General features: G+C 49.3%; 1 protein-coding gene across 1 annotated transcript in view; it reads left to right on the top strand.

The window, feature by feature from the left end:
• The first annotated feature begins 639 nt into the window (after positions 1-639).
• The window catches only part of LOC129382409 (membrane metallo-endopeptidase-like 1), a 75,399-nt gene continuing 53,605 nt past the window's right edge, over positions 640-22,433 (top strand). The window contains exons 1-3 of the mRNA XM_055066290.1: positions 640-1,002; positions 1,537-1,803; positions 14,013-14,191. Coding sequence (XP_054922265.1) covers positions 640-1,002; positions 1,537-1,803; positions 14,013-14,191 — 809 coding nt within the window. The remainder of the gene's footprint in view (positions 1,003-1,536; positions 1,804-14,012; positions 14,192-22,433) is intronic.

The following is a 22,433-nucleotide window of genomic DNA, read 5'->3' as shown; positions in this document are numbered from 1 at the left end:
GCATGTCTTCAGTGCGCTGAAGACTTGGGCAATTCTCGCTCCCTGAATACCTTCCCGTCCTTCCTTTCCTGCCGCCTTCCCCCTCTTCCGTTCTTGTACCCTCGTCTTAGAAACTACGTCTAGTGGCGTCATGCGACAGCGTTTATTTTTTTTCGCCCTCTTCCTTTACAGCCAGCCAGCCGCCGCTGACAACGGCCGCACAAGGCGTCACCCTACTGACCTGTTAAACTATCGTGCCGACGATGACAAGATCAACTTTTACGAAGATATGTCCTCTTATCGAAACGTTTTTCAGGCTTTCTGGTACACCTTATCCCTGTCTTTACCTTTTATACCACGCGCGACAATGAAAGCAATATTAGCATGAATAATACACAATTATTAACTTAAATAAAAGAAAGAAGTCGATAACTTTCTCGATTGCTCCTTAGACCAAGGCGCTGTCCCACTACTTGGGACTGGCCGAGAAGCTGCAGTCTCCCTGGCATCCTTGTCTTTCTTCTGCGAGGGCAGCGCGTGGCACCCGTGAGCACGTGTCGCGGGTACGTGCTAAAGAAGAAGAGGTGCGTGTTCTCTGTAGGCGGCGTCATCCTCTCCTGCTTCACCGTAGTAGACGAGAACCTCCCGATACAGCCTACGATGTCCCAGCCTGAGAAAATACCATCGAAGCGCAGCATACAGGACGTCGCCATCGGCACGCCGGTCGCTCAACGTCACAGAGCGGCATCCAGACATTCTTCAACCAATGTGTCGCCTCCTTGTCCCGCGACTCCGGTGGCCTCTTCGACTCGGACGTCACTGCGGAGGTCGCGGAAGCACGGTGACGGGAAGCCGCGCCGGCGGCGTCGCAGCGACGTCAGCACACCAGCTGCCGCGGAGCACCGCCCGTCGTCAAAAAAGAGCGCAGCCTCGGCAAAGGAGCGCAGCCTCGAGAACAAACCGGCAAACTCCCAGCCGCCGTCGTTACTTTATCCGCGGCTGGTTGATTCCACTTCACAACAGGTACAGCTTCATTATTTTATGTGGTTTTAAAATGACTCTCTAAATTCGTCGGATAAAATTATCGACAGTATTTAACATTGCTTTACGGCAAAGTCGTGATTAATCTCGCCAATTGGACTTATGCAGTATTCGCCAAAGCTGATTACATGCATCCACTTATCTCGGCCTTGCTTCGGGAGAAAGTCATCTTGTCTGAGCCAGATAAGGCACCGCAGTCTTCCATTACACCTACGATAACAGCAGCAAAGCACCACGTTGACGAAAAAGAACGAAATAAGCAGTGCTATATCTTGTCCCGAGCGCGTTCTTATCTCCGGGGTGCTACAGTAATTTAGATTAGGACATACAAATAAGTCCATAAAGCCACTTCTGTGGGATCATTGGAATTTGTTGCGTGACCTTCAGTCATTGCATGACTCGTAAGGCAGGGCATAATCTAGCAACAAGCATGCAGAATAGTTTTCTTCAGGTAAGCCCCTATAAAGTTGGTGTCTAAGGCGCCTTTCGCACCAAGACCACTGATCTTTGACGCAGCCGGCGGAGGCCAAGTCCCAGCTTGGCCAGCTGGAGCTGACCCATGACTTTCCAGCGACGGTGTCGCCTGAACCGGCGTCAGCTTCGCCAGGCGCAGCCACCGTTACTGGGAAACCGAAAATGGCAACCAAGACTGGTTTCTTGAGCAGCAACATGCAGCTACCTTCGCGGAAGACGGGTGGCACCACCACGCAGATGACCCAGCAAGAATCCTTAAAGGCTCTGAATACGATTCTGGAAGACCGCATGACACTAGGGTCCTGTAGGGTGAGCTGCCGTGGTTTATTAATCTTTCGCAGTGAGTCTGCTACACAGGGCGCCATTGCTTTTTAAGATGGGTTACAATAAATCGTAAAAATGCCGCACTCCCTCGCCCTTCCACGTTGAATGTAGAAAAAAAAAAAAGAAAATCGCCGCCCAAGCTCTCCGTGCAGATGTTTAACCAGCGAAGTGGAAACGTGCGGCTCCGGTGTTTATCACTGCGTTAATTAACTCCGGCGGTTAATTAAACGATGGCTTGCTAGGCTGCCGGATCCTCGGTGCGAAGTCGCTGCTTGCGCTCGGCTGCACGAGCTTGTTCTTGTTCCCGGGCTGCAGCATCGGCATGGCGTAGACGAGCTCGTCCCAGGTTCTGCTCACGGCGTTACTGATCGAAAGCTCCTGGCTCCTAAGGAGAATGTATGACGCATTGCCTACTCATTTAGGAGCCGGACAACAAAGTGCTGCGCGTGCGCTCAGTTCGAACGGAGACCAACGACGTCACTACTGGCACAGCCTATCACGCGCCTCTCTTTCTGCTTTTCTTTTCGTGCCGGCCCATGGCATTGCGTCGCAGTTCTTGGCGTACAGTCGACAGATGGACGGACGAATTGGCTAGCCGTATACAGCTTCACTGTAAAATATGCCAGATAGTGATCAAGCCTTCTGTTGCACTGTTGTTACAATGCAAAGGTGGCTTGTTAGTGTCTGCTGATGGCTGAGTCATAATTGTTCTACAAGACGCCGCAGATCAGATTGTTTGTGGCAGCTGGTCTATCGATTTCCTTCGCAAAAGCGCGCCCCTTTATTGAGTTTTGTTTCTTTTTTGTTTATTGAGCTGCATTTATTTTTTAATAACTCGGAAAATAATTAAGAGGGAAGAAGCTTGCTACCATGCTTTTCTTTTTTCGAGGTTGGGAGTGCAAACGCAATACTTTTGAATCTAGCGCGCCTTGTTGAACGAGCACCGACACATCAAAACTAGAGTAATGCGCGGCTGGTTAGTCGGGCGTTTGCACAAAGATAAAAATAAGGTATTATATCAAAAGTTGGGCAGCACTGGTTGCACGGTGGATATAAGCATTGAAGGGATTACAATTAAATGAATGTAGCGACACACCGTAGGTTACCTCTAAACGCGTCATGTACGAGGCTTGTGTGCAGCCTGGCTTTTATCACGCCCTGCTGCTTTGTACATGTTGGGCCATCTAGCGGCACTGCCAAGATGTCCGCGTGTGGTGGGTGTGAATATATCTTCAGAGAAAATTGTCTGAATATATGTAACGAGGGTTCGGTGCCACCCGTGTCATTGGTATACCTCAGGAAGTGCTTGAAGTGGGCACGGCATCAGATCTTTCTATCTCGGCTTTGGCTGTGCATGCTGACAAAATGCAAAATCATGGAAGTTGGCGGGCAATGTCCTGCTGCAGCAGGTGTTGGATTGGCACGCGTTCCTGACGTTTTCGTCCTTTCGCTACGCGGACAGTCTCAGCCTGCCGACTCACGTAGCGAGATCTGACATACGACGACTCATTTTGTTTCGCGGAGGCGCGCATCCCGGCCAATAAAGCAGAGGACACCTTGCATGCACCAGACCACGGAAGCGAGAGATGCTTTTGACGGAATAATCGTGCACTTTGAGCCATAAAGGGTCCTGAATATTTCTCTGCGCGTGTTCAAAAACAGGTTTTGCGCTCACCGCTACGCTCTTCTTGCTCAAATTTTGCAGAACGATCGCATTTTTGCGTCTACATTATTTAGTATAACACTTTGCACAGTTAATTGCCTGGTTTTTAAGAAAAAAGTGCAAATTTCATGGCGCTTCTGCCGATGCGAGCTGCTGCGGCGATGGCGTCCCGCGTATTGCGTCGTGCGTCCGACGTTTTCTCGGTAAATATAATTTCGAACCACGCACAGGCAACCACGCAGGCCTTCCATGTGGTGCAAGGAAGTTATTGACCTAATTAAATTTCTCAACGTAAGGTACGTAGAAAAATCGTAGACTATGATTTACACGCAACCTACAGACATGATAGCGTCGGTCTGTAATTTCAATACACGAGAAAACATAATTCTGTTACGCAAAAAAAAAAAAAATCTGGCGGAGTGACGACGGCGATATGTTCGCTTGCAGCAGCTGTCACTCTTGCAGAAAGCCAAGGTGGCCTCTCTCTGAAGTTTTGTGCATACAGCAAGCATAGCATTCGCGGCTAGCGTTTACAGGTGAACTTTACGGTTACAAAAGCTGCAGTAGCCGGGAAACGTGAGAAGCAGTCAGAGATGTTTGAGTTGCTTCGCATTCCACTCTTGAAGGCAACGCTTCAGCATCCTCCAAATTTTTGTGCGCGTTTTGACAACGTCACACCTTGAAGGACATGACAGAATGTCCAGAATAGAGCCCTAGATATGTGCCAGTTCAAGGGCACGGCCAACCATCTGAAAAACGACGGCCTGTTTAAGTGGTTTCACCGCTCACTGGAGACTGCCATCATGGCTCAAGAAGTTCGGGATGAATGGGTCGCTACCGTAACCGCCGTCACCTTCCTGGGGCTTTGGACAGCTATTACTGCAGATACATCCTGCTCAGCTGCCCATCTCGTGTTGTCTGAGCAAGTATGCTGAATTTTTCTGCCCTACACGCAAGATCGCGTCTGGCCAACAGCAGTACATCTAGTATATATGATTGACCGATCTGTTCTGCCTCATTCGTGCAACACTGACTAGAACTGGTCAATATTGAACACCCTTCAGATTCTGCAACTTTCACGACCTTACCTACGTTTTTCCCTGGGTAGACTCCCCTCGTCGTTTCCTTCATCCGCCGCACAGATGGCCCCATGTTGTCTATAGGTTGCATCGAGGTGTGGTTGACAAACTCTGTCAAGGGTCGGGACACTGTCCTGTCCACTCGCCACTTGAAGCCGGCTTTCATAGAAAGCCCTCTGCCCGCAATCGTCCTTCATCACCTCCTGTATCTCGCGTTACAACTTTACTTCCATGTACGAGTGCGAATCAGAAAGTCTGTTGCGCAATTTTTCAGTCATTATTCGCTGTAAATGCGAAGTCAAGATATCCATTCCCAGTGGCGGACCTTTCTTGGACCTACCCTGCCTTATCGGTCGGTAGCTAAACGGTACGGCCATGTTGTCAGTTGTTAAAAATGGGTGTTGTGCAATTCACACATCCACGGCGTACGAGCAACAAAGTGGGATACGTTTTTGTGGAACAAGGGACGAAAGCCCGTCGAAATCCACAGGGAAATGCAGCCCACGTATGGGGAAAGAAATCTTGCTTTGAGAAGTGTGAGGTGGTATATAGGGATGGTTTATTACATTTTATTGCATTACCGATTAAGCAAGATTGATTCGCATATGATGCAGTGTATGACATCCATTAATTGACTAATCGAAACTTTTGCCGGGGACATTAAAAAGGTTCAAGCAATGTTAACTATATTTGTAGGATCTTATTTTAATGTTTGAGAGGCGGTAATCTTTGAGACGTGGAAAAATAGTGTAAGGTGCGTGGAATAGTATACGTATATTTGTAATTGCCTGTCTGTACCTTACTTTGGCTAATAAATATAGGGGTGGAGACTTTCTGATAAGCCCTCGTAGTTAATGTAATCATTCAACTATTCGTCGCACTGTGCGGTGGCACAACTGCATCGCTAAAGGCTCTGTGGTTGCTCCCTTGACTAGAGGAAGACCAGGTTTCTCGGGGAGCAGCGTAAATAACAGACCATAGTCGTCACACCACCTTTGTCTTTCCATCGATGTAATTCCTTCTTCGTCATTCTATTTCAATCATGATGCAGTCTTTCAATCGCGATGTTACCGCTATTGTCATGCCATCATCTTCATCGCGTCATCGTCAATCCCTATCACAGCGCTGCTGTATACCGCGGTCACCGTACCATCACCTTCACGCTATTGTCACCATACACTCGTCTTCATCCCATTGTCTTCGCGCCTGCGTCTTGAAGCTGTCGTCATACAGTCGTCATGCCAATGTTGTCCTGCAGTCTTCATCATACGGCCATCATTATTCCACCGACATCATTGCTTCGTCGTTGCATTGTGGTCCCCGAGTAGTCGTCACACAGTCGATGTCATGCCTTCAATCTAATCAGTGACCTTGGCTTTCCTACATGAGACAGTGTATGTCGCGTATAGCTGAAGCAACGGAAGTCTCAAGATTATCACGACCGATTCTAATTAAACGTCTTCAGCATTAAAACGTGTCGCTAATTGCTCGAACGCTAATGGCATTACCGCTTACATACATGAGACATGAGAGCGGGTCTGCCCTTATTCTCATATAATTTCTTTTCAGACGTGATATGGTCAAATTTTTGTGGAGTAAGCCCACACTTCTAGTAGCATTATGCGGTGCAGGCAGTTCGAACAAGCGCATGTCGGTTTTATTTGTCTTTTTGCCCTAATTACTAAATATTAACGTTCCCTAAATCGCTCTAACCTAACATTGTGCGCATTTTTTGCTCGAAGCATCAGTTTGACGCTTTTTTCTTTTACGCGCACTATCACGTTGCAACTTGAAGAAATAAAACGAAGGACACCGACCAACATAGAAGTGCTAAAAAATGAAAAAATCTAAAAGACGTTTCTGCTTCGCTACGGAAGCCTTGTTCACAATGGGATGACGGAAGGTTCATGGAAGCTTATGTATGAAGCGTGTATGACGGGGGGAGGGTTCCCTCATTTCGATTAAGCGTGTGACGTGTTTTTATTTTACAAAAAACACGTCACACGCTTAATCAAAATGAGGGAACCAACCCCCCGTCATACACGCGCTGATTACGTCACGTTCTAAAGCATACATAAGCTTCCATGAACCTTCCGTCATCCCATTGTGAACAAGGCTTCCGTAGCGAAGCCGAAACGTCTTTTAGATTTTTTCATTTTTTAGCACTTCTATGTTGGTCGGTGTCCTTCGTTTTATTTCTTCAATGCTTCATCCCGACCAGCCGGGCTTCCGTCGAACCCTCGATTTCACGTTGCAACTTGTCTCAGTTGGCGATTGGTGAGTGGTCCCCAGATCCCATGAACTATTAATAGATCTGTTGTGCTCAAAGAAGACCCCGTCTTTAAAAATAAAGTTTATTAAACACCGCTTCCTAGGTGCTTTTTTGAACAACTTTCGCGAACAGACACATTAGGGGAAAACGTTTGCATACATTGCTATGATTCGTCATTTAGGCCGTCAAAACTTGACATGGAATCTTATAATTTGTGGACAAATTGTGCTTAACAGTAAGTGCCCTGCGCGAAAGTTAAAGGTGGGTAAGACAAGGGGCAAAGACACCTCCGATTATCAATCAGAAACTTGTCCAATCAGCCACCATGCATACTCAACACATGCTTACACGCGGTCATGGGTGATTTTCGGTGCTGTGCGATGACAAAACAATGAAAGTCGCATGTTGGCGAAAAGTTGCTAAGATCTGCGGTTGAAACTTTTGTCACATTTTCCGAGTAATTTTTATCGTACTGTGAAACACCAGAGCAATGGGGCAGGTCATACTACCAATATCAGAAATGGATAGCTTTTTCAGCAAACAAAAAGCGCCGGTGAGGACCAGAAAGTACAGCGCGCGGTGAGCATTTCCATTGATGTATGATGCATGGAAAGAAAAACCTTTAGCCTAAGCAGAATCGTGCGAAATTACAGACTGATTTGGGTGGTGGACACATGCTCAAGTTCCGTTCTGTGCTTTCCAAACTCTAGTTCACATCTTACGAAATAGAGGTGTGAATAGTCACGTCACACACAGAATTGCTCATCTTGTACAAATGAGCTGGGATGCGAGACAGCTAGGTTCTTGCAAATTGCTTGGCATAACCTCGATTGCCACAGTGCCTAGGATATGCACTCCGGCTGCAACTACTGCGCATGTGGTGGCTGCGCGCGTTCGCCCGGCCGTGTCTTGAGAGCGATCTGCGTTGACGCACGCCCGATACAGCAGCAGCCTTACCGATTGTCTGCAAAAAAAAAAAAAAAAAAAAACGCGAAGCCATACGTACGCAGGCCCTGGAGACGCTTGACGATGGCGTTATCGAACCTTCCAAAAGTCCGTGGTCCTCTCCGGTTGTTGTTGCCAAAAATAAAGACGGAACGCTCCGTTTCTGTGTCGACCTCCGGAAGTTTAACAACGTGACTAAAAAGTATGTGTATTATCTGCCGCGTATCCAGGAATCGTTAGATAGGCTACGGCATGCCCCCTATTTTTCTGCTCTCGATTGAAAATGTGACTACTGGCAAATCGAGGTAGACGAACGAGACCGCTAGAAAACCGCCTTTGTGACTGCAGATGGTCTCTACGAACTTCGAGTCCTTCCTTTTGGCTTGTGTTCAGCTGCGGCTGCATTCCAGCGAATGATGGACACTGTCCTTGCTGGACTGAATTGGCAGACTTGTCTTGTGTACCTTGATGATGTGGTCGTATTTTGTGAAACTTTCGAGCAGCAACTTCCGCGCCTGGGGAGTGTGCTAGAAGCCATCCAATCGGCAGATCTCATACTTAAGCCGGAAAAGTGCCACTTCGGTTATGAAGAGCTCAAATTCCTATGGTATGTAGCAAGTGCCATAAGGGTGCGACCCGATCCAGACAAGCTTGCCGCTGTGGCCGCAATTCCAGCTCCTGTCGATAAGAAGGCCGTCGTGCGATTTCTGGGTTTGTGCGCCTACTATCGCCAGTTTAGGAAGGGCTTTTCGAAGATAGCGGCGCCTCTGGCTCGCCTTACAATGGACGACATACAATTTGTCTGGCATAATGAGCAACAGGCCGCCTTTGCTGAATTACGACAGCGCCTAAAGTCAGCACCTCTTCTTGCACATTTTGAAGATGATGCCGATGCAGAGGTTCATAAAGGCGCCAGTAGCATTGGCCTTGGCGCAGTGCTCATCCAGCGTAAGGATGGAGTGGAAAGAGTTATAGCGTATGCCAGCCGCTCACTGTCCCGCGCCGAGGTAACTTATTCAACTGCAGAGAAAGAGTACCTCCCAGTCGTGTGGGCGATTATAAAGTTTCGCTCCTACTTCTATGGTTGTCCCTTCAAAGTAGTGACTGACAGCCATGCCCTCTGTTGGTTGGCAAGCACGTGCGACCCTTCAGGATGACTGATAGGGTGAAGCTTACGGCTACAGGAATTTGACGTCACTATCGATTATTAGTCTTTCCGTAAGCACGAAGACGCTGATACACTGTTCTGCGCACCCATTGTTCCTGTCAGTCAGGAAACAGGGGACGATAACGGCTTCCTGGGCGCTATTAGTTCGTCGGACTTCATCAGACAGCAGCGTGACGACGCTGAGATTCGACCGATCGGCGATCGTTTAGAGGGCCGCGGCACAGCCACACCTCGCCATCTGTCCCGCTCGTTCACATCTTTCTGTCAACGAGACAACGGGCTGAATGCCCGTTCGAACAGCCGTGTTTATCTCCTGGGGGTTCCAAGACACATGCAAGTCGACATACTCTTCGCTTGCCGTGACGAACCCACATCTGGCCATTAAGGCTTTTCACGAACACTCGCTAGAGTAAGTGAGATGTACTATTGGCCCAGGACTTCGGCAAACGTTAAACAGTACGTTAAATGCTGTCGTGAATGCTAGCGCCGAAAGACAGTGTCCGTTAAGCCGGCTGGCTTCCTTCAGCCAATTGAAGCACCTCACACGCCTTTCGACCAAGTCGGCATGGATATTGTCGAACCGTTTCCTCTTTCTGCTTGCGGCAACAAATGCGTGACCGTCGCGAGTGATTATTTAACACGTTATGATGAGATGCAGGCGATTTCAAGCGCCACGGCTTCAGAGGTAGCGTAATTCTTTATGCGCCACATCGTTCTGCGCTACGGTGCTCCCTCCATTGTCATAACAGACGGAGGGATAGCATTCACAGACCGGCTTATGCATGAAGTTTTTGAATTAAGCAACGCCAGGCATCGAACGACCATGACCGCGTGTCATTCACAGACCAACGGACTTACCGAGCGACTGAATAAGACGATCGCAGGCATGATCTATATGTACAGTCGCGTGATATATTACTTGAGACACCCTAGTTCGGGGTCAAATGGGCTCCAGGGCTGCGCGGTGGGTCTGACATGCGAAATAGCGGTTTAATAAGTACCACTAATTGAAGCTGTGTTTAGGTCTGGAGCTTACCCGGTGTCTGCGCAGCCGTATAGTCATGGAGCCCCTTCGACCACGTGCACCGGTGTTGCAGGTCATGTTGCACGTGACTACATCGACGTTCAACACAATACATGGGATCGGATCTTGCCTTACGTGACCTTCGCGTATAACACTGCCGTGCAAGAGACGACGCGATTCACACCATTTCGCCTTCTCTACAGTCGCGAAGTCCAGACGATGCTGGGTGCTATGCTGCCGTGTCAAGACGTCGACCACTTCACAACTGACGCCGGTGAATTTGCTGAGCGTACCGAGGAAGCTCGGCAGCTCGCGCGGCTGCACACAGGCAAGCGGCGGCAGGGACGTGTCCTAGAACCCCGGAGACCAAGTTCGGGTGTGGACTCCTATTCAACGCCGTGGCCTCTGTGAAAAGTTGCTGAGCCGGTATTTTGGTCCGTATAAAGTACTACGCCGCGTCAGTGATGTTAACTACGAAGTGGTCCCAGACACAAGATCGCAGACATGGACCCGGACACAAAAACAACCGAGCTCAGACATAGTTCATGTAGTGCGCCAGGGAGCCGTACACAGCGAGTTCATAATTCTTGTCTCTCATTCACCCTTCTTTGTTTCTTCTTTTCATTTGTCTTCGTGCGTTTGCCTTTCTGTTCATTGTCTGTGCCAGCGGCACGTTTCGTTTTTTTTCTTGTGCTTTCGCTTTGTCTGCGTTGTATGGTCTCTTTTTCGTTTGTTTGCTTTAATTTAATTGCTTACGCCTATTTAGCAGCATCGAGACGATGCCCTTGTTCGGAAGAGGGGATAATGCCACATGTAGGTAGTGGGTCGTGAGCAAGAGTGGGTTATGCCCAAGTGAACAGAGAAGACCGCGCTTCTCCTCCCTGTTCGCGAGCCAACCTCGACGGACGCGTTTTCCAGGAGCCAGTTGCCTTGCGGTTTATTAAACCCCCAAGAGTACTACTGAAGGCTGGTGACAATAGTATCTCGTCGCGCTCAATACGGTTCCCACCAACGGGCTCCTCACCAACTACTATATGTTCAAACTACTCACATCGCATCTGAATGGGCCTTTAGGGTCACATGGATTAGTCTCTCTTTCGACCATCGGTAGAACCGTGCCTGCTACTTCGTCGCACCTTCCGTGCGGCACTTCTATGGACGCCTGCCTTTCTACTTTTTTTGCTGCATTGTCTGTTGAATTCTTTCAATCTCTTGTGTTAGAGGTATGGAACAGCCAGTGCTTGCTTTCCTGTGCTACAGAAATTCAAGTGCTGAGCTGTGGAAGTCCCGTGCTTGGCTCTGATATTCTAAACGTTACAATCGTCCATAGCCCGAAGAGAGCGCTTGGAGCTGGCGTCTCAACAGAGCGCTGGCCACGTATGGAGAAGCACGACGTAAATACGCGCCAACAAAATGGCTACAAAACGCGCACTCACCCTCGAGGATACCCAGGCTCGAAAGAAGCGCCGCGCGGAACAGGAGCGTCCTCACTGAGCAGCGAAAAGCGGTGCAGACCGCGAACGTATGCACACAATGTATACATACAATTGAAATACCGTTTTGTGTTACGTACAGCCTCATAATTCAATTAAAGTTGAACACTTCTGACAAGATGGGATGTGCCATGTTAGACAGAGGTAATGCTCAACCCTCTCAGACATTATGAGCAATGACGCACAAAGCCTCGGACAAACACGGCTCCCTGTGTGTTCTGTAGAATATGCCGAGAAATACCAGCGGTAGACGCAAAGTAACGTGTAAATTGAACTCACCACCCTCGTAATAGACTGACGCGCTGAAGAAGTTACACATTCGGCCACCAACATCACCCCTAATTGTCGTTAATCAAAGCAAACAGCATACAAATGTTTGCTTACATCGATTACCACAGTGCGTGGGATCGGCATATTTTCTCCACTCTTTCTTCCCGCTCCCTCGCGATATCTTGTCGCCTACGTCTTGTCTTAATCTTCAAGTCGTTTCTGCAGCTCATTGATTTGCTGCGTCAAGATGGTCAAGTTGTTCTTATGGCATAAGTACGGATCTGAGACTACCAGGTTGTTGTTCATCTTCCAGCCCCGAGGTCACAAGAACTTACATCAGTCCAGCTAAGTCCCTGCTTGATTTGGCTCATATTATTGCTTTGGCTTCTAATACGACTCATGCTTCGGCTTTTCTGCTGCTGCATGTAGTATGCACTCTCAAGGGTCCAGTCTCATAGTCGGCGAGTTGTTGCCAGCCTTTCTTTGGATTAATGGTCGTCTTCTCTTTGCGCACTGGCTTCGTTACTTCTTTATTGCTTAGGGTGGAGCCGATAGGAGTTTGCTGGATTTCTTTCTTGCCGTCTCATGTGGAATACCGCGCACCTTGCATTTGAGTCGTCAGTAGTGTGCACCTTTGGGCTTCTTGGTTTCGCACTTACTGCAAATGTTGTTCTGGTTCGGACAGTCATTTTGCCGGTGTCCCATTTCCTTGGAGGCCCGGCAGTATTAAACAGCCTTGCAAAAGAGATAGCATCTCATATATTCGCTGGTGACCGTGGTGTAGAAAGGCATATGCGGGTCCTCGAACGTGGTGATGACCACTGAAGACAACCTTCCAAGCATTATGGCATGAAGTATCACACACTTGTCGTTTGCGTTCAGTGACCTTATGAGTTCCTGTTCCGTTACTCTCGGGTGACTCCTGTGCGTGACTCCTTTCACCGTGCCTGGGATAGCCTTGATGCACGCTACAATCTGGTAGATTCTGGGATTTAGCTGGGTACTGTTTACTCCCGCTAGTTTGCATACGAGATCGGGGCTGAGTGTGCTTGCTAGAATTAGGATCCCACTGGGTTTGGATGAGGGTGGTGGTACAAAGTCGTAAAAGGTCATGGCACGCGCCTGGGCCATTCCTTTCGCAATGTCCTGCCATGCCAGCTGTGCGGATTTTATGCTGGTCTGGTCTTTATATGACTTGTAGTAATCCTCCGAGAGGGGTGGCGGCGGTTTGCGGACAGGGTTCTTATCCTCCTTGACTTGAGGTGCGCTCGAGCGGATCTTGTCGCTGTGCGGATCTTTCGGATGCAGTAGCTTTTATGTTTATCTGAATAAATATTTCTTGGTAACTGATTTCCGCGGTGCTGTACTATCTATTCTGAGGCCTCTATTTTATTTGAGTGCCGGTTGTCGTACTTCCCTGACTCATTTTGATTTTGTTTCTTGCTTGCGCGGTATCTGAACTTTGTTCTCGTTGACTCTAGTACGCATAAATAAATACCCAGGGAAATGGACAGGAAAACGGCACCACAGAGCTCAAATATTAAGGGCATCGCACTTGTAGTGTGAAGACGTCGGTTCGTTGCCCACCTGCGGCCAGTTGGTTTTTCGTCCACTTTCATTTTCATTCATTTACAATTTATACAATTTCAGTAAACTGAACAAGTAATTCCTCCCTGCTTTCCTTGTCATTATATGCTGGCTTCATATGGCTGTGGTGTAGATAAACCGGGTCCAGCATTTCCGTTTCTTCTTATATATATTGTATATATGTGGGAAGCAAACTAGGAATGGAATTTACTGTGAGTGTTTATTAAGTTACTCAAGCGCTACTAAACGGTTGTGTCAGTATATAAAATATATATACACGATGGATCACATGAGTCTTTGGTGTTGGCCGTGGGAAGGTAATAATGAACAACTAGCTTTTTGGTTTGTCACTGACAAAACTTATCATATGCTGCAGCTGCTTTGGTAGTTACATGTGCACTTAACAGAACTGTGAGAGAATGCAGTCGTGATAATGCCCACTTCAACACAAATCGAATTTACTCATGTTTGGGGGGCACATTTCGTGAAATGGTGCACGGCTTGAGTTTTCTTGAAAATGGGTATGCTTTGGGTGCGGCCTTCCACCCCCGCCTCCCGGACCCGACCAAGAAAATGTCGCTAGAGGGGGGGGGGGGGGGGAGGGCAAGGCTTGTTAGCCAGACCTCCCATAGTCAGCGCCTACACCCGAGCTTCCTACAGTACCGAGTGTATGAATTCTTGACTTCTTTCCAGGACGCTACCGCCGGGACACGTGGTGATGTTGCACCCGCGGTGGACCAGCGAGTTCGCATCGTAGTACTGCTGGCCGTGGGGCTCTGCGTGGTGCTTGTGGTGATAATTACCTACTTGAGGCCGAGAAAACTCCAAGACGTGAAGGGACTGTGCCGAACGCATTCGTGTTATGCGTACTGGTAAGATCATGAGCCTGATTTATGCTAATCGCATGATGACCACCTCTTCCTAAGATTTCCACTTATGCCTTTTACACATTAGGCTAACCCATGCTACTACTCCATCTCACCCTGAACCGATTACTTATGCTCGCTCGACTGCTTGCATTTACCATTGGCATCCATCCGCTTTTCTAATGAACCACCGCATATCTCCCATGGCCGACCCCCATAATCTTATGCACTCTTTTTTGCAACAACTAGAATGTGAATTGAACTCCGCTTGCTCTACGATCGATACTGTCGCCTTTTTTTTCTTTCAGTGGTATTCTTACTTATTCTACCACTGGCTGCGGGATTAGGTTTTTTCATTGCTCTCGATATTTCGGCACCACCCGAGTGGTAGTTCAGTGGCTTGGATTTTCTGATACTGAACATAAGGTCTCGTGTTTGGTTACTAGCCGCCGTGTCGGCAGTTGGATGGGCATGCAATGTAAATAAAAACAAACAAAGGCGAACTCTGCCCTGTTGGAAAATGGTCCACTCTAGACATAGCGGAAGGCAGCACTGAGCATCATAGAGGATTGTTGCAGTGTGCCGGGTGTTAGTCATGGTGGGTAATGGGCATGCGAGTATAGCGGTCACAGTGGGTTTCAGGGAAGCACATTGGCGTGCAGGCAGGCGGCGGGCCTGTTAGAATCGCAGGGCTGCTACGCATGCTAAATGTAGCTGGAGAGCTCTCAGTGTAATATACTGTTTTTAGACATTAAGCTTGGGCAGAACAAGCGATATTCACCTCTTAAACATTCACCTTCTTATAAGCGATTATGCGTAGTGTGTAAAGGGGGTTTATTCGGGTTGTAGAGAAGCAGCGACCAACGCGGCAACAGCAGGTAGGGCGCAGCCAGCGAGCGAACAGGGTACGAGCCACGCGATGGCAATGGGGCTTTTCCGCCTGCCGATCTTCGTCACAATCACTCCCGGAATTGAAGAGTAGCCATCCTGGCGACCTAGGAAGAGGTGGGCGGATCGTAGTACTGCTTCAGCCGGTCAATGTGTACAGTCTCTCGCCCTCGTCGACGGAGATCGGGAGATGGCGATACGGGTTCGACCACGTAGTTCACTGGTGATGTTTGTGCAACCACGCGGTAGGGCCCGTGGTACTTCGGGAGGAGCTTGGACGAAAGGCCAAGAGCAGCAACAGGCGGGACCCAAAGCCACACGAGTGAGTCGACGGGGAAAGGGTGAGGGGGAGGATTGAGGTCATGGCGCTCTTTTTGGCGACACTGTTGAGCAGACGTCAAAGAACGGGCCAGTTGTCGGCATTTCTCGGCGTGCTGAGCAATCGCAGAAACAGGTGAGCATTCAGCAGGGTCCGGCCGGTACGGGAGAACAGTATCAATGGTGCTGGAGGGATGGCAACCGTAAAGCAGGAAGAATGGCGAGAATCCAGTAGTGGCTTGAGAGGCAGTGTTATATGCGTAAGTGACGAACGGAAGTACAAGATCCCAGTTGGAGTGGTCAGATGCAACATACATTGATAGCATGTCACCAAGAGTTCTGTTGAATCGTTCTGTTAAGCCATTGGTCTGTGGATGATAAGCAGTAGTAGTGCGGTGAATAATTTGGCATTCAGATAGGAGTGACTGCAGGACGTCTGAGAGGAATACGCGGCCCCGATCGCTCAACAGTTCGCGAGGGGCGCCATGGCGGAGAACGAAGTTGTTTAGTATGAACGAGGCGATGTCTTTTGCTGATGCAGCAGGCAAGGCGGCGGTTTCGGCATACCGTGTCAGATGATCTACGGCGACAACAATCCATCGGTTGCCAGCGCCAGTAGATGGAAGAGGCCCGTATATATCAATGCCGACGCGGTCGAATGGTTGAGCTGGGCAGGGAAGTGGTTGGAGAGGTGCGGTGGAGAGATGCGGGACACATTTGCGTCGCTGGCCGGCAATGCAGGAGCGCACGTATTTGTGGACGAAGGTGTACATCCCTCGCCAATAATATCGTGGGCGAAGCCGTGTGTAAGTTTTTGACACTCCGCCGTGACCACACTGCGGGTCAGAATGAAAAGCGGAGCATAAATCTTGTCGTAGGTGGCGAGGCACTACTAAGAGCCATTTGCGGCCGTCATTTTGGTAGTTGCGGCGGTATAAAAGTCCGTCGCGGATCGTGAAATGCTGCGCCTGTCGGCGTAACGCTCGAGGTGCCGAAGTTGCCGGAGGATTTGATAAAAAGTCGAATATCATGACGATCCATGGGTCTTTTCGTTGCTCCGATGCCATGTCCAGGATGTCAACTGGTGAGATGTCATGTCTATAAGTAGAAGTGCTGCTGTCTGAAGTAACTGGGGAGCGCGAGAGGGCATCGGCGTCAGAGTGTTTGCGTCCAGAACGATAGACGACACGGATATCGTATTCCTGGATTCGGAGGGCCCACCGAGCGAGGCGGCCCGACGGGTCTTTTAGGTTGGACAACCAGCAAAGAGCGTGATGATCCGTCACCACGTCAAAGCGTCGACCGTAGAGATATGGACGAAATTTTTGAAGAGCCCATACGATAGCTAGGCACTCTTTTTCTGTGACTGAGTAATTGGCCTCAGGTTTCGTGAGGGCACGACTAGCATAAGCGACGACGTATTCGGCATTAGTGTTCTTGCGTTGTGCGAGCACGGCACCAAGGCCGACACCACTGGCGTCAGTGTGAAGTTCTGTAGGTGCGCTTGGATCAAAATGGCGCAAGACTGGCGGAGACGTGAGGAGGTGACGAAGAGTCGTAAAGGCATCATCAGAGGCTTCCGACCAACCAGAAAGTTCATTGTCGCCTTGAAGAAGTTGGTTAAGTGGTGCGATCACTGTAGCGAAATTGCGAACGAAACGTCGAAAATAGGAGCATAGGCCAATGAAGCTGCGCAGTGCTTTCAAATTAGTGGGCTTCGGAAATTCGGATACGGCGCGAAGTTTATCAGGATCAGGAAGAATGCCTTCTTTGGAGACAACGTGGCCTAATATAGTCAGTTTTCGAGCTGCAAATCGGCACTTTCTTAAGTCAAGCTGGAGACCAGCATTCCGGAGACAGGTCAAAACTTGATGTAAACGCCGAAGATGGGTCGGAAAATTAGGGGAAAAGACGACAACGTCGTCGAGGTAGCAGAGGCAAGTATGCCACTTTAGGCCACGTAGGATGCCGTCCATCATGCGTTCGAAGGTGGCGGGTGCATTGCACAGACCGAACGGCATCACAGTGAATTCATACAAGCCATCTGGTGTTACAAATGCGGTTTTAGAACAGTCAGCGTCCGCCATGGGCACCTGCCAGTAGCCAGAGCGGAGATCTAAGGAGGAAAAGAACTCCGCTCCTTGCAAACAGTCAAGTGCGTCGTCAATACGTGGCAACGGGTATACATCCTTTCGGGTAATCTTGTTAAGCCTTCGATAGTCGACGCAAAATCGTATGGAGCCGTCTTTCTTTTTAACTAGGACGACTGGTGATGCCCAAGGAGTACTAGAAGGCTGGATGACACCGCGATTGAGCATATCATTCACCTGGTCATTGATAACTTGTCTTTCAGTCGCCGATACTCGGTAGGGACGCTGTCGAATTGGTGCGTGGCTCCCAGTGTCGATAGTGTGCGAAACAGTCGTTGTGCGGCCGAGTGATGTTGCTTGGCAATCAAAGGAGGAAGAGAAGCCTTGGAGCAAGCGAAGAAGTTCGTCGCGCTGCGTCGTCGTAAGGTCACTGGCAATAGCTGGCGTAAAAGAACCCGGTAGGGACTGTGGACGCGATTCCTCGAGAGCAGCAATATAAGTGGAGTCGTCCATCGTGTCAAATATTAAAGATGAAGTCAGTGGCTCTGCTCTGCCAAGGCTTTCACGGCGGCGTAAAGTAATTGGTTCAGCCGATGGGTTGGAGACGTACATGAGAGAGGCGCCAGCTTTGAACTCGAGGACGGCGAACGGCAGTGGTAGTGAACGGCGGCGAACTAAGAGTTCAGACGGAGCGAAGAGTACTGTGCCGTCATCTACATAGTCACAAGAGATACTGACAAGGGTGGAAGACCAGGCAGGAATAATGGTGTCTTCTGAAACAGATTTTGCGGCAATGGTCCTTATGGTCAGTGATAATATCAGTCGAAAACTGAAACAGCTCGATTTCGGCGCGGGCGCAGTCAATGATCGCATGATGTGTGGAAAGAAAGTCCCAACCTAATATGACGTCGTGTGAACATGATGGCAACACGACGAATTCTATGATATAGAGGACGTCCTCAATGACGACACGAGCAGTGCAGGCGCCGGATGGCTCGACGTGCTGCGCGTTGGCAGTTCGAAGAGATAGTCCAGAAAGCGGTGTCGTCACTTTTCCGATCTTGCGGCAAATACGGGCATCTATCGCTGAAAGTGCAGCGCCGGTGTCGACAAGTGCTAGCGTCAATGTTCCTTCTATTGCAACTTCAATAACGTTCTTCGGGGAAGTGTGAGGCCTTATACATTTCGCTGGCACCGCAGTTCTCGCCTCCTGAACTGCGATATTTAGTTTTCCTGGCGCAAAGGGCTCCGACGCCGGTGCATGGGTGAAAGCGAGCGGCGGCGAGGAGAAGGTGAACGGCGAGCAGCGGAGAATGCGGTGTCGACAACAGGAGGAGAGTCAAAGGTGTCCGAATAGTTGCGGCGTTGGTGGAAACGTGGCGCATATGGACGCACATTGTTGGGGACGTTGGGGGTAAGGAGGCGACAGTGACGTGCTACGTGTCCAGCACGGCCACAATAAAAACAAATCGGCCGATTATCTTCCGTGCGCCAATGATCTTGAGGTCGTGCATACTGCACCAGTGGTCGGACCGGAGCGGATACGGGCGGGCGCAAAGGCGGGCGAAGGGGACCGTAGGTCTGTGGTGCAGGCCTCGAAGCGACTTCGGCGTACGTCAGGGGAGCGGCAACCGGAGCCTGCTGAAGAGAAGGTGGAATGTGGTCGGCTACCTGCGCCTTGATGACAGATTGGAGAGCGGGCGCCAACGGAGAATTCGACTGGCCGTGTGTGAGGGGAATCAGAGAAAGCTGACGAGCCACTTCTTCACGGACGAACTCCTTGATCTGTAGCAGTAGCGACGTATTATCCGGGGAAACCGCCAAGCTCGACATTGAAGTCGCCTGAGGAGGAGATTGGCGGGTGGCTAGGCGTTGTTTGCGGAGTTCGTCGAAGCTTTGGCAGAGACTGACGAGTTCAGAGACTGTCGCCGGATTTTTCGCCAACAGCATCTGGAAGGCGTCGTCTTCAATGCCTTTTAAGATATGGCGGATCTTCTCGGCATCAGCCATTGTGACGTCAACGCGGTTGCAGAGGTCTACAACATCTTCTATATAACTTGTAAATGTCTCCCCGCACTGTTGCGCACGACTGCGCAAACGTTGCTCGGCGCGAAGCTTGCGAACGACGGGGCGCCCGAATACCTCCGTCACGTTAGTTTTGAAGGCTGGCCACGTCGTGAGATCACGTTCATGGTTGCGGTGCCACACGCTGGCGACACCGCTCAAATAAAACGATACGTAATTCAGTTTTTTGGTGTCGTCCCAGTGGTTGTGGATGCTCACCCGGTCGTAGTCAGCGAGCCAGTCTTCTACGTCATGGTCTTCGGTACCGCTGAAGATGGGTGGGTCACGTTGACGCAGCAGGCCGGGGCAGACCACGGTAGTCACCGGGGCAGCGGGTTGTGGTTGCGGTGATCCTTCTTCCGGCATAATGAAGACAGGCTGCAGTGTCCGGTTGCGAAGTTCCAGAATTCCGGTTGTACCCAGCACCTCCACCAATTGTAAAGGGGGTTTATTCGGGTCGCAGAGAAGCAGCGACCAACGCGGCAACAGCAGGTAGGGCAACGCAGCCAGCGAGCGAACAGGGTACGAGCCACGCGATGGCAATGGGGCTTTTCAGCCTGCCGATCTTCTTCGTCAGAAGTGTAACAAATTTGAGTGAAAAAAACGCTGCTGGTAAAACCTCTGAATAACCTTTCCAGTAACAGGCTGATAATGGTAAGTGAAGTGATTAACTTCGCACTCAGCGTCTGACACTCTATGCGTGGTGTGTACATGTTATGAAAGCTAGAAACCAGTATGGAGAAAGATAGTGCGTGCATAAAAATTAAGGAACATAGACAGTGTTGTTCATTGAAAAAAATGCAACATGCTTGTTACCTAAGCATTGCGTCAGGCAAACATGCACGTACAAGCACTACTTCCAATATGTCACTTTCTTGCTTTGTTATCTATTTATTTCTCAGACCCTCGCTGCCCCAGAGCGACCTTAGTGTTTAGTTGTCACTTTGCAAACCCATTTCACCTGACACCTAACTACAAGAAAGAATTAGAGTATTTGCGGCAGGCTGCCCCACAGTGGTTTTATGGTGGCTCTGCCGTTAGATGGGTGGCAATACAGAAAGTCTGAAAATAGCGCAGAGAAGTTATGTCTCAGTTCCGCACACTGATCATTTTGTGCATTATGCATATACTCGATTGGTGAGCGGATGTGTATCTAATAGGCAACACCTCAGCACTAAAATAGGTAGCTCAGTGAAGGACTCCAAAATTATTTGAGCACCAGAGTTTCCGTACATTTTCAACAACGCGATTGTGACACCAACAATTGGGGTGCGCAAAAAACAAACAAGAAACAAACAGGACAATATTGTGTAACATGAGCGCTGGCACTCGCAGTATCTAGTCTTGTCCCATTTCGTTTTTTTTTCTCGCTCAGGCACGAGTAATATATATATATATATATATATACACATATGGGAATAAGAAGAGTGAGGGGAAAGATCCGAGCACGTGCCTGCTCTACGCGCAGAGCCAGTGCAGTCCACGTGGCCGCTCATTGAAAGCAGACAAGAGCACTTGGAGCGATACAGGAAGGCGTGGCTTCCTGTCACATCTGACATTTTCTGCTCACCAACGGTCCTTTGCGTTGAAAAAATAAAATATAATTGGGGTGAGCATGTGACCATCGCAGAGAAGCCAGCCTTGTGTTTGTGTGCAGCATGTAAAAGGCCAGCGGCGTGCTTAACTTCAACCTTCGGAATTAAACGAACGCCTCCATCTCATTGCAGCTGTTTACGAAATAAACAAGAAAGCAATTTGTCTTTTCCTGAAGACAGCGTTTATTTGAGTCCATGCAGTTTACTGGCTCATGGTACGATTTGCCAAAGCATGCGACGCACGAACGCAAGAGTGACTTGGGGCTCTGCAGCCCTCATCGATCAAAACTGCTCCCAGCGAAGTTCGATTGACCACATGCAGCTCTGGTGCACGCGAACGATCAAGCTGATGATAGGAAGCCGAGCCTCCGCGCGGTGAATCGGAAACTGCGCAGGTTCGTTGTACCCGAGGCTGCGCAGGCTGCAATGTTGTTCCTCTGAGCATAGCCACATGTTCTCGTGCTCGCCACAGCTCTGCTGATCGCTATACCAATGTTAAATATTATGCTCCGAGAAAGAAGAGAAGACGACGAAGGGAGAAGCAAGCATGGACACGGGCGCACACCTGCATTTTTTTGTTTGTTTTTACAAGCGTCAAATAAAGAAGACGTTCTCTACTTCGGCTCCGTTTCCTGGTTTTCAACAAATGAACACTTCGGCTCCGCTTCCTGGTTTTGAACATATGGTGCCGTGACCAGGATATTTCATCTACAGTTGAAGACCCCTGATGACGAAGCGAGCTACCTGAAGAGGACGACCGACCGACGCGATCAACGCGCCGACGCTGCAACAGAATCGAAGTCATCACGAGGCCTCCCATTCCCGACGTGACGACATGGAAAGACAACGACGGAAGCGTGCTACCGTTCGAGCAGCGGTCACCAGGATCATCAACGACATGACAACCCTTATGCAGACGGAAGCAACGCCATATCGTGAGCTGACCGACCATCTTAACCGATTAAAGTTAAGGAAACTATGCTTACGGACCTTGATAACCAAGTAGAAGAGCATGTTACCGATGATAACCTTGAGGATCAGCTTCAAAGCGTCGGACAGTATCAAGAATCTATCGTCCTCGCGAAATCGCTTGCTGAACGCATTTTATTCGATCAGCAAACGACTACGCACGCATCTCACGATTGCTTTCATCAAGCACTCGCACACGTTAAGCTACCGAAGCTCAATGTGCCGAAGTTTTATGGTGACCCCAATAAATGGCCAGAATTTTGGGATCAATTTGAGTCTACTGTTCATCAGAACATATATATCACAGACGTAGACAAATTAAAA

This window comes from Dermacentor andersoni, chromosome 6 (assembly GCF_023375885.2).
Source record: "Dermacentor andersoni chromosome 6, qqDerAnde1_hic_scaffold, whole genome shotgun sequence".
Lineage (NCBI taxonomy): Eukaryota > Metazoa > Arthropoda > Arachnida > Ixodida > Ixodidae > Dermacentor > Dermacentor andersoni.
Note: the sequence above shows the minus strand (reverse complement) of the source record. Positions and strands in the feature narration are given on the sequence as shown.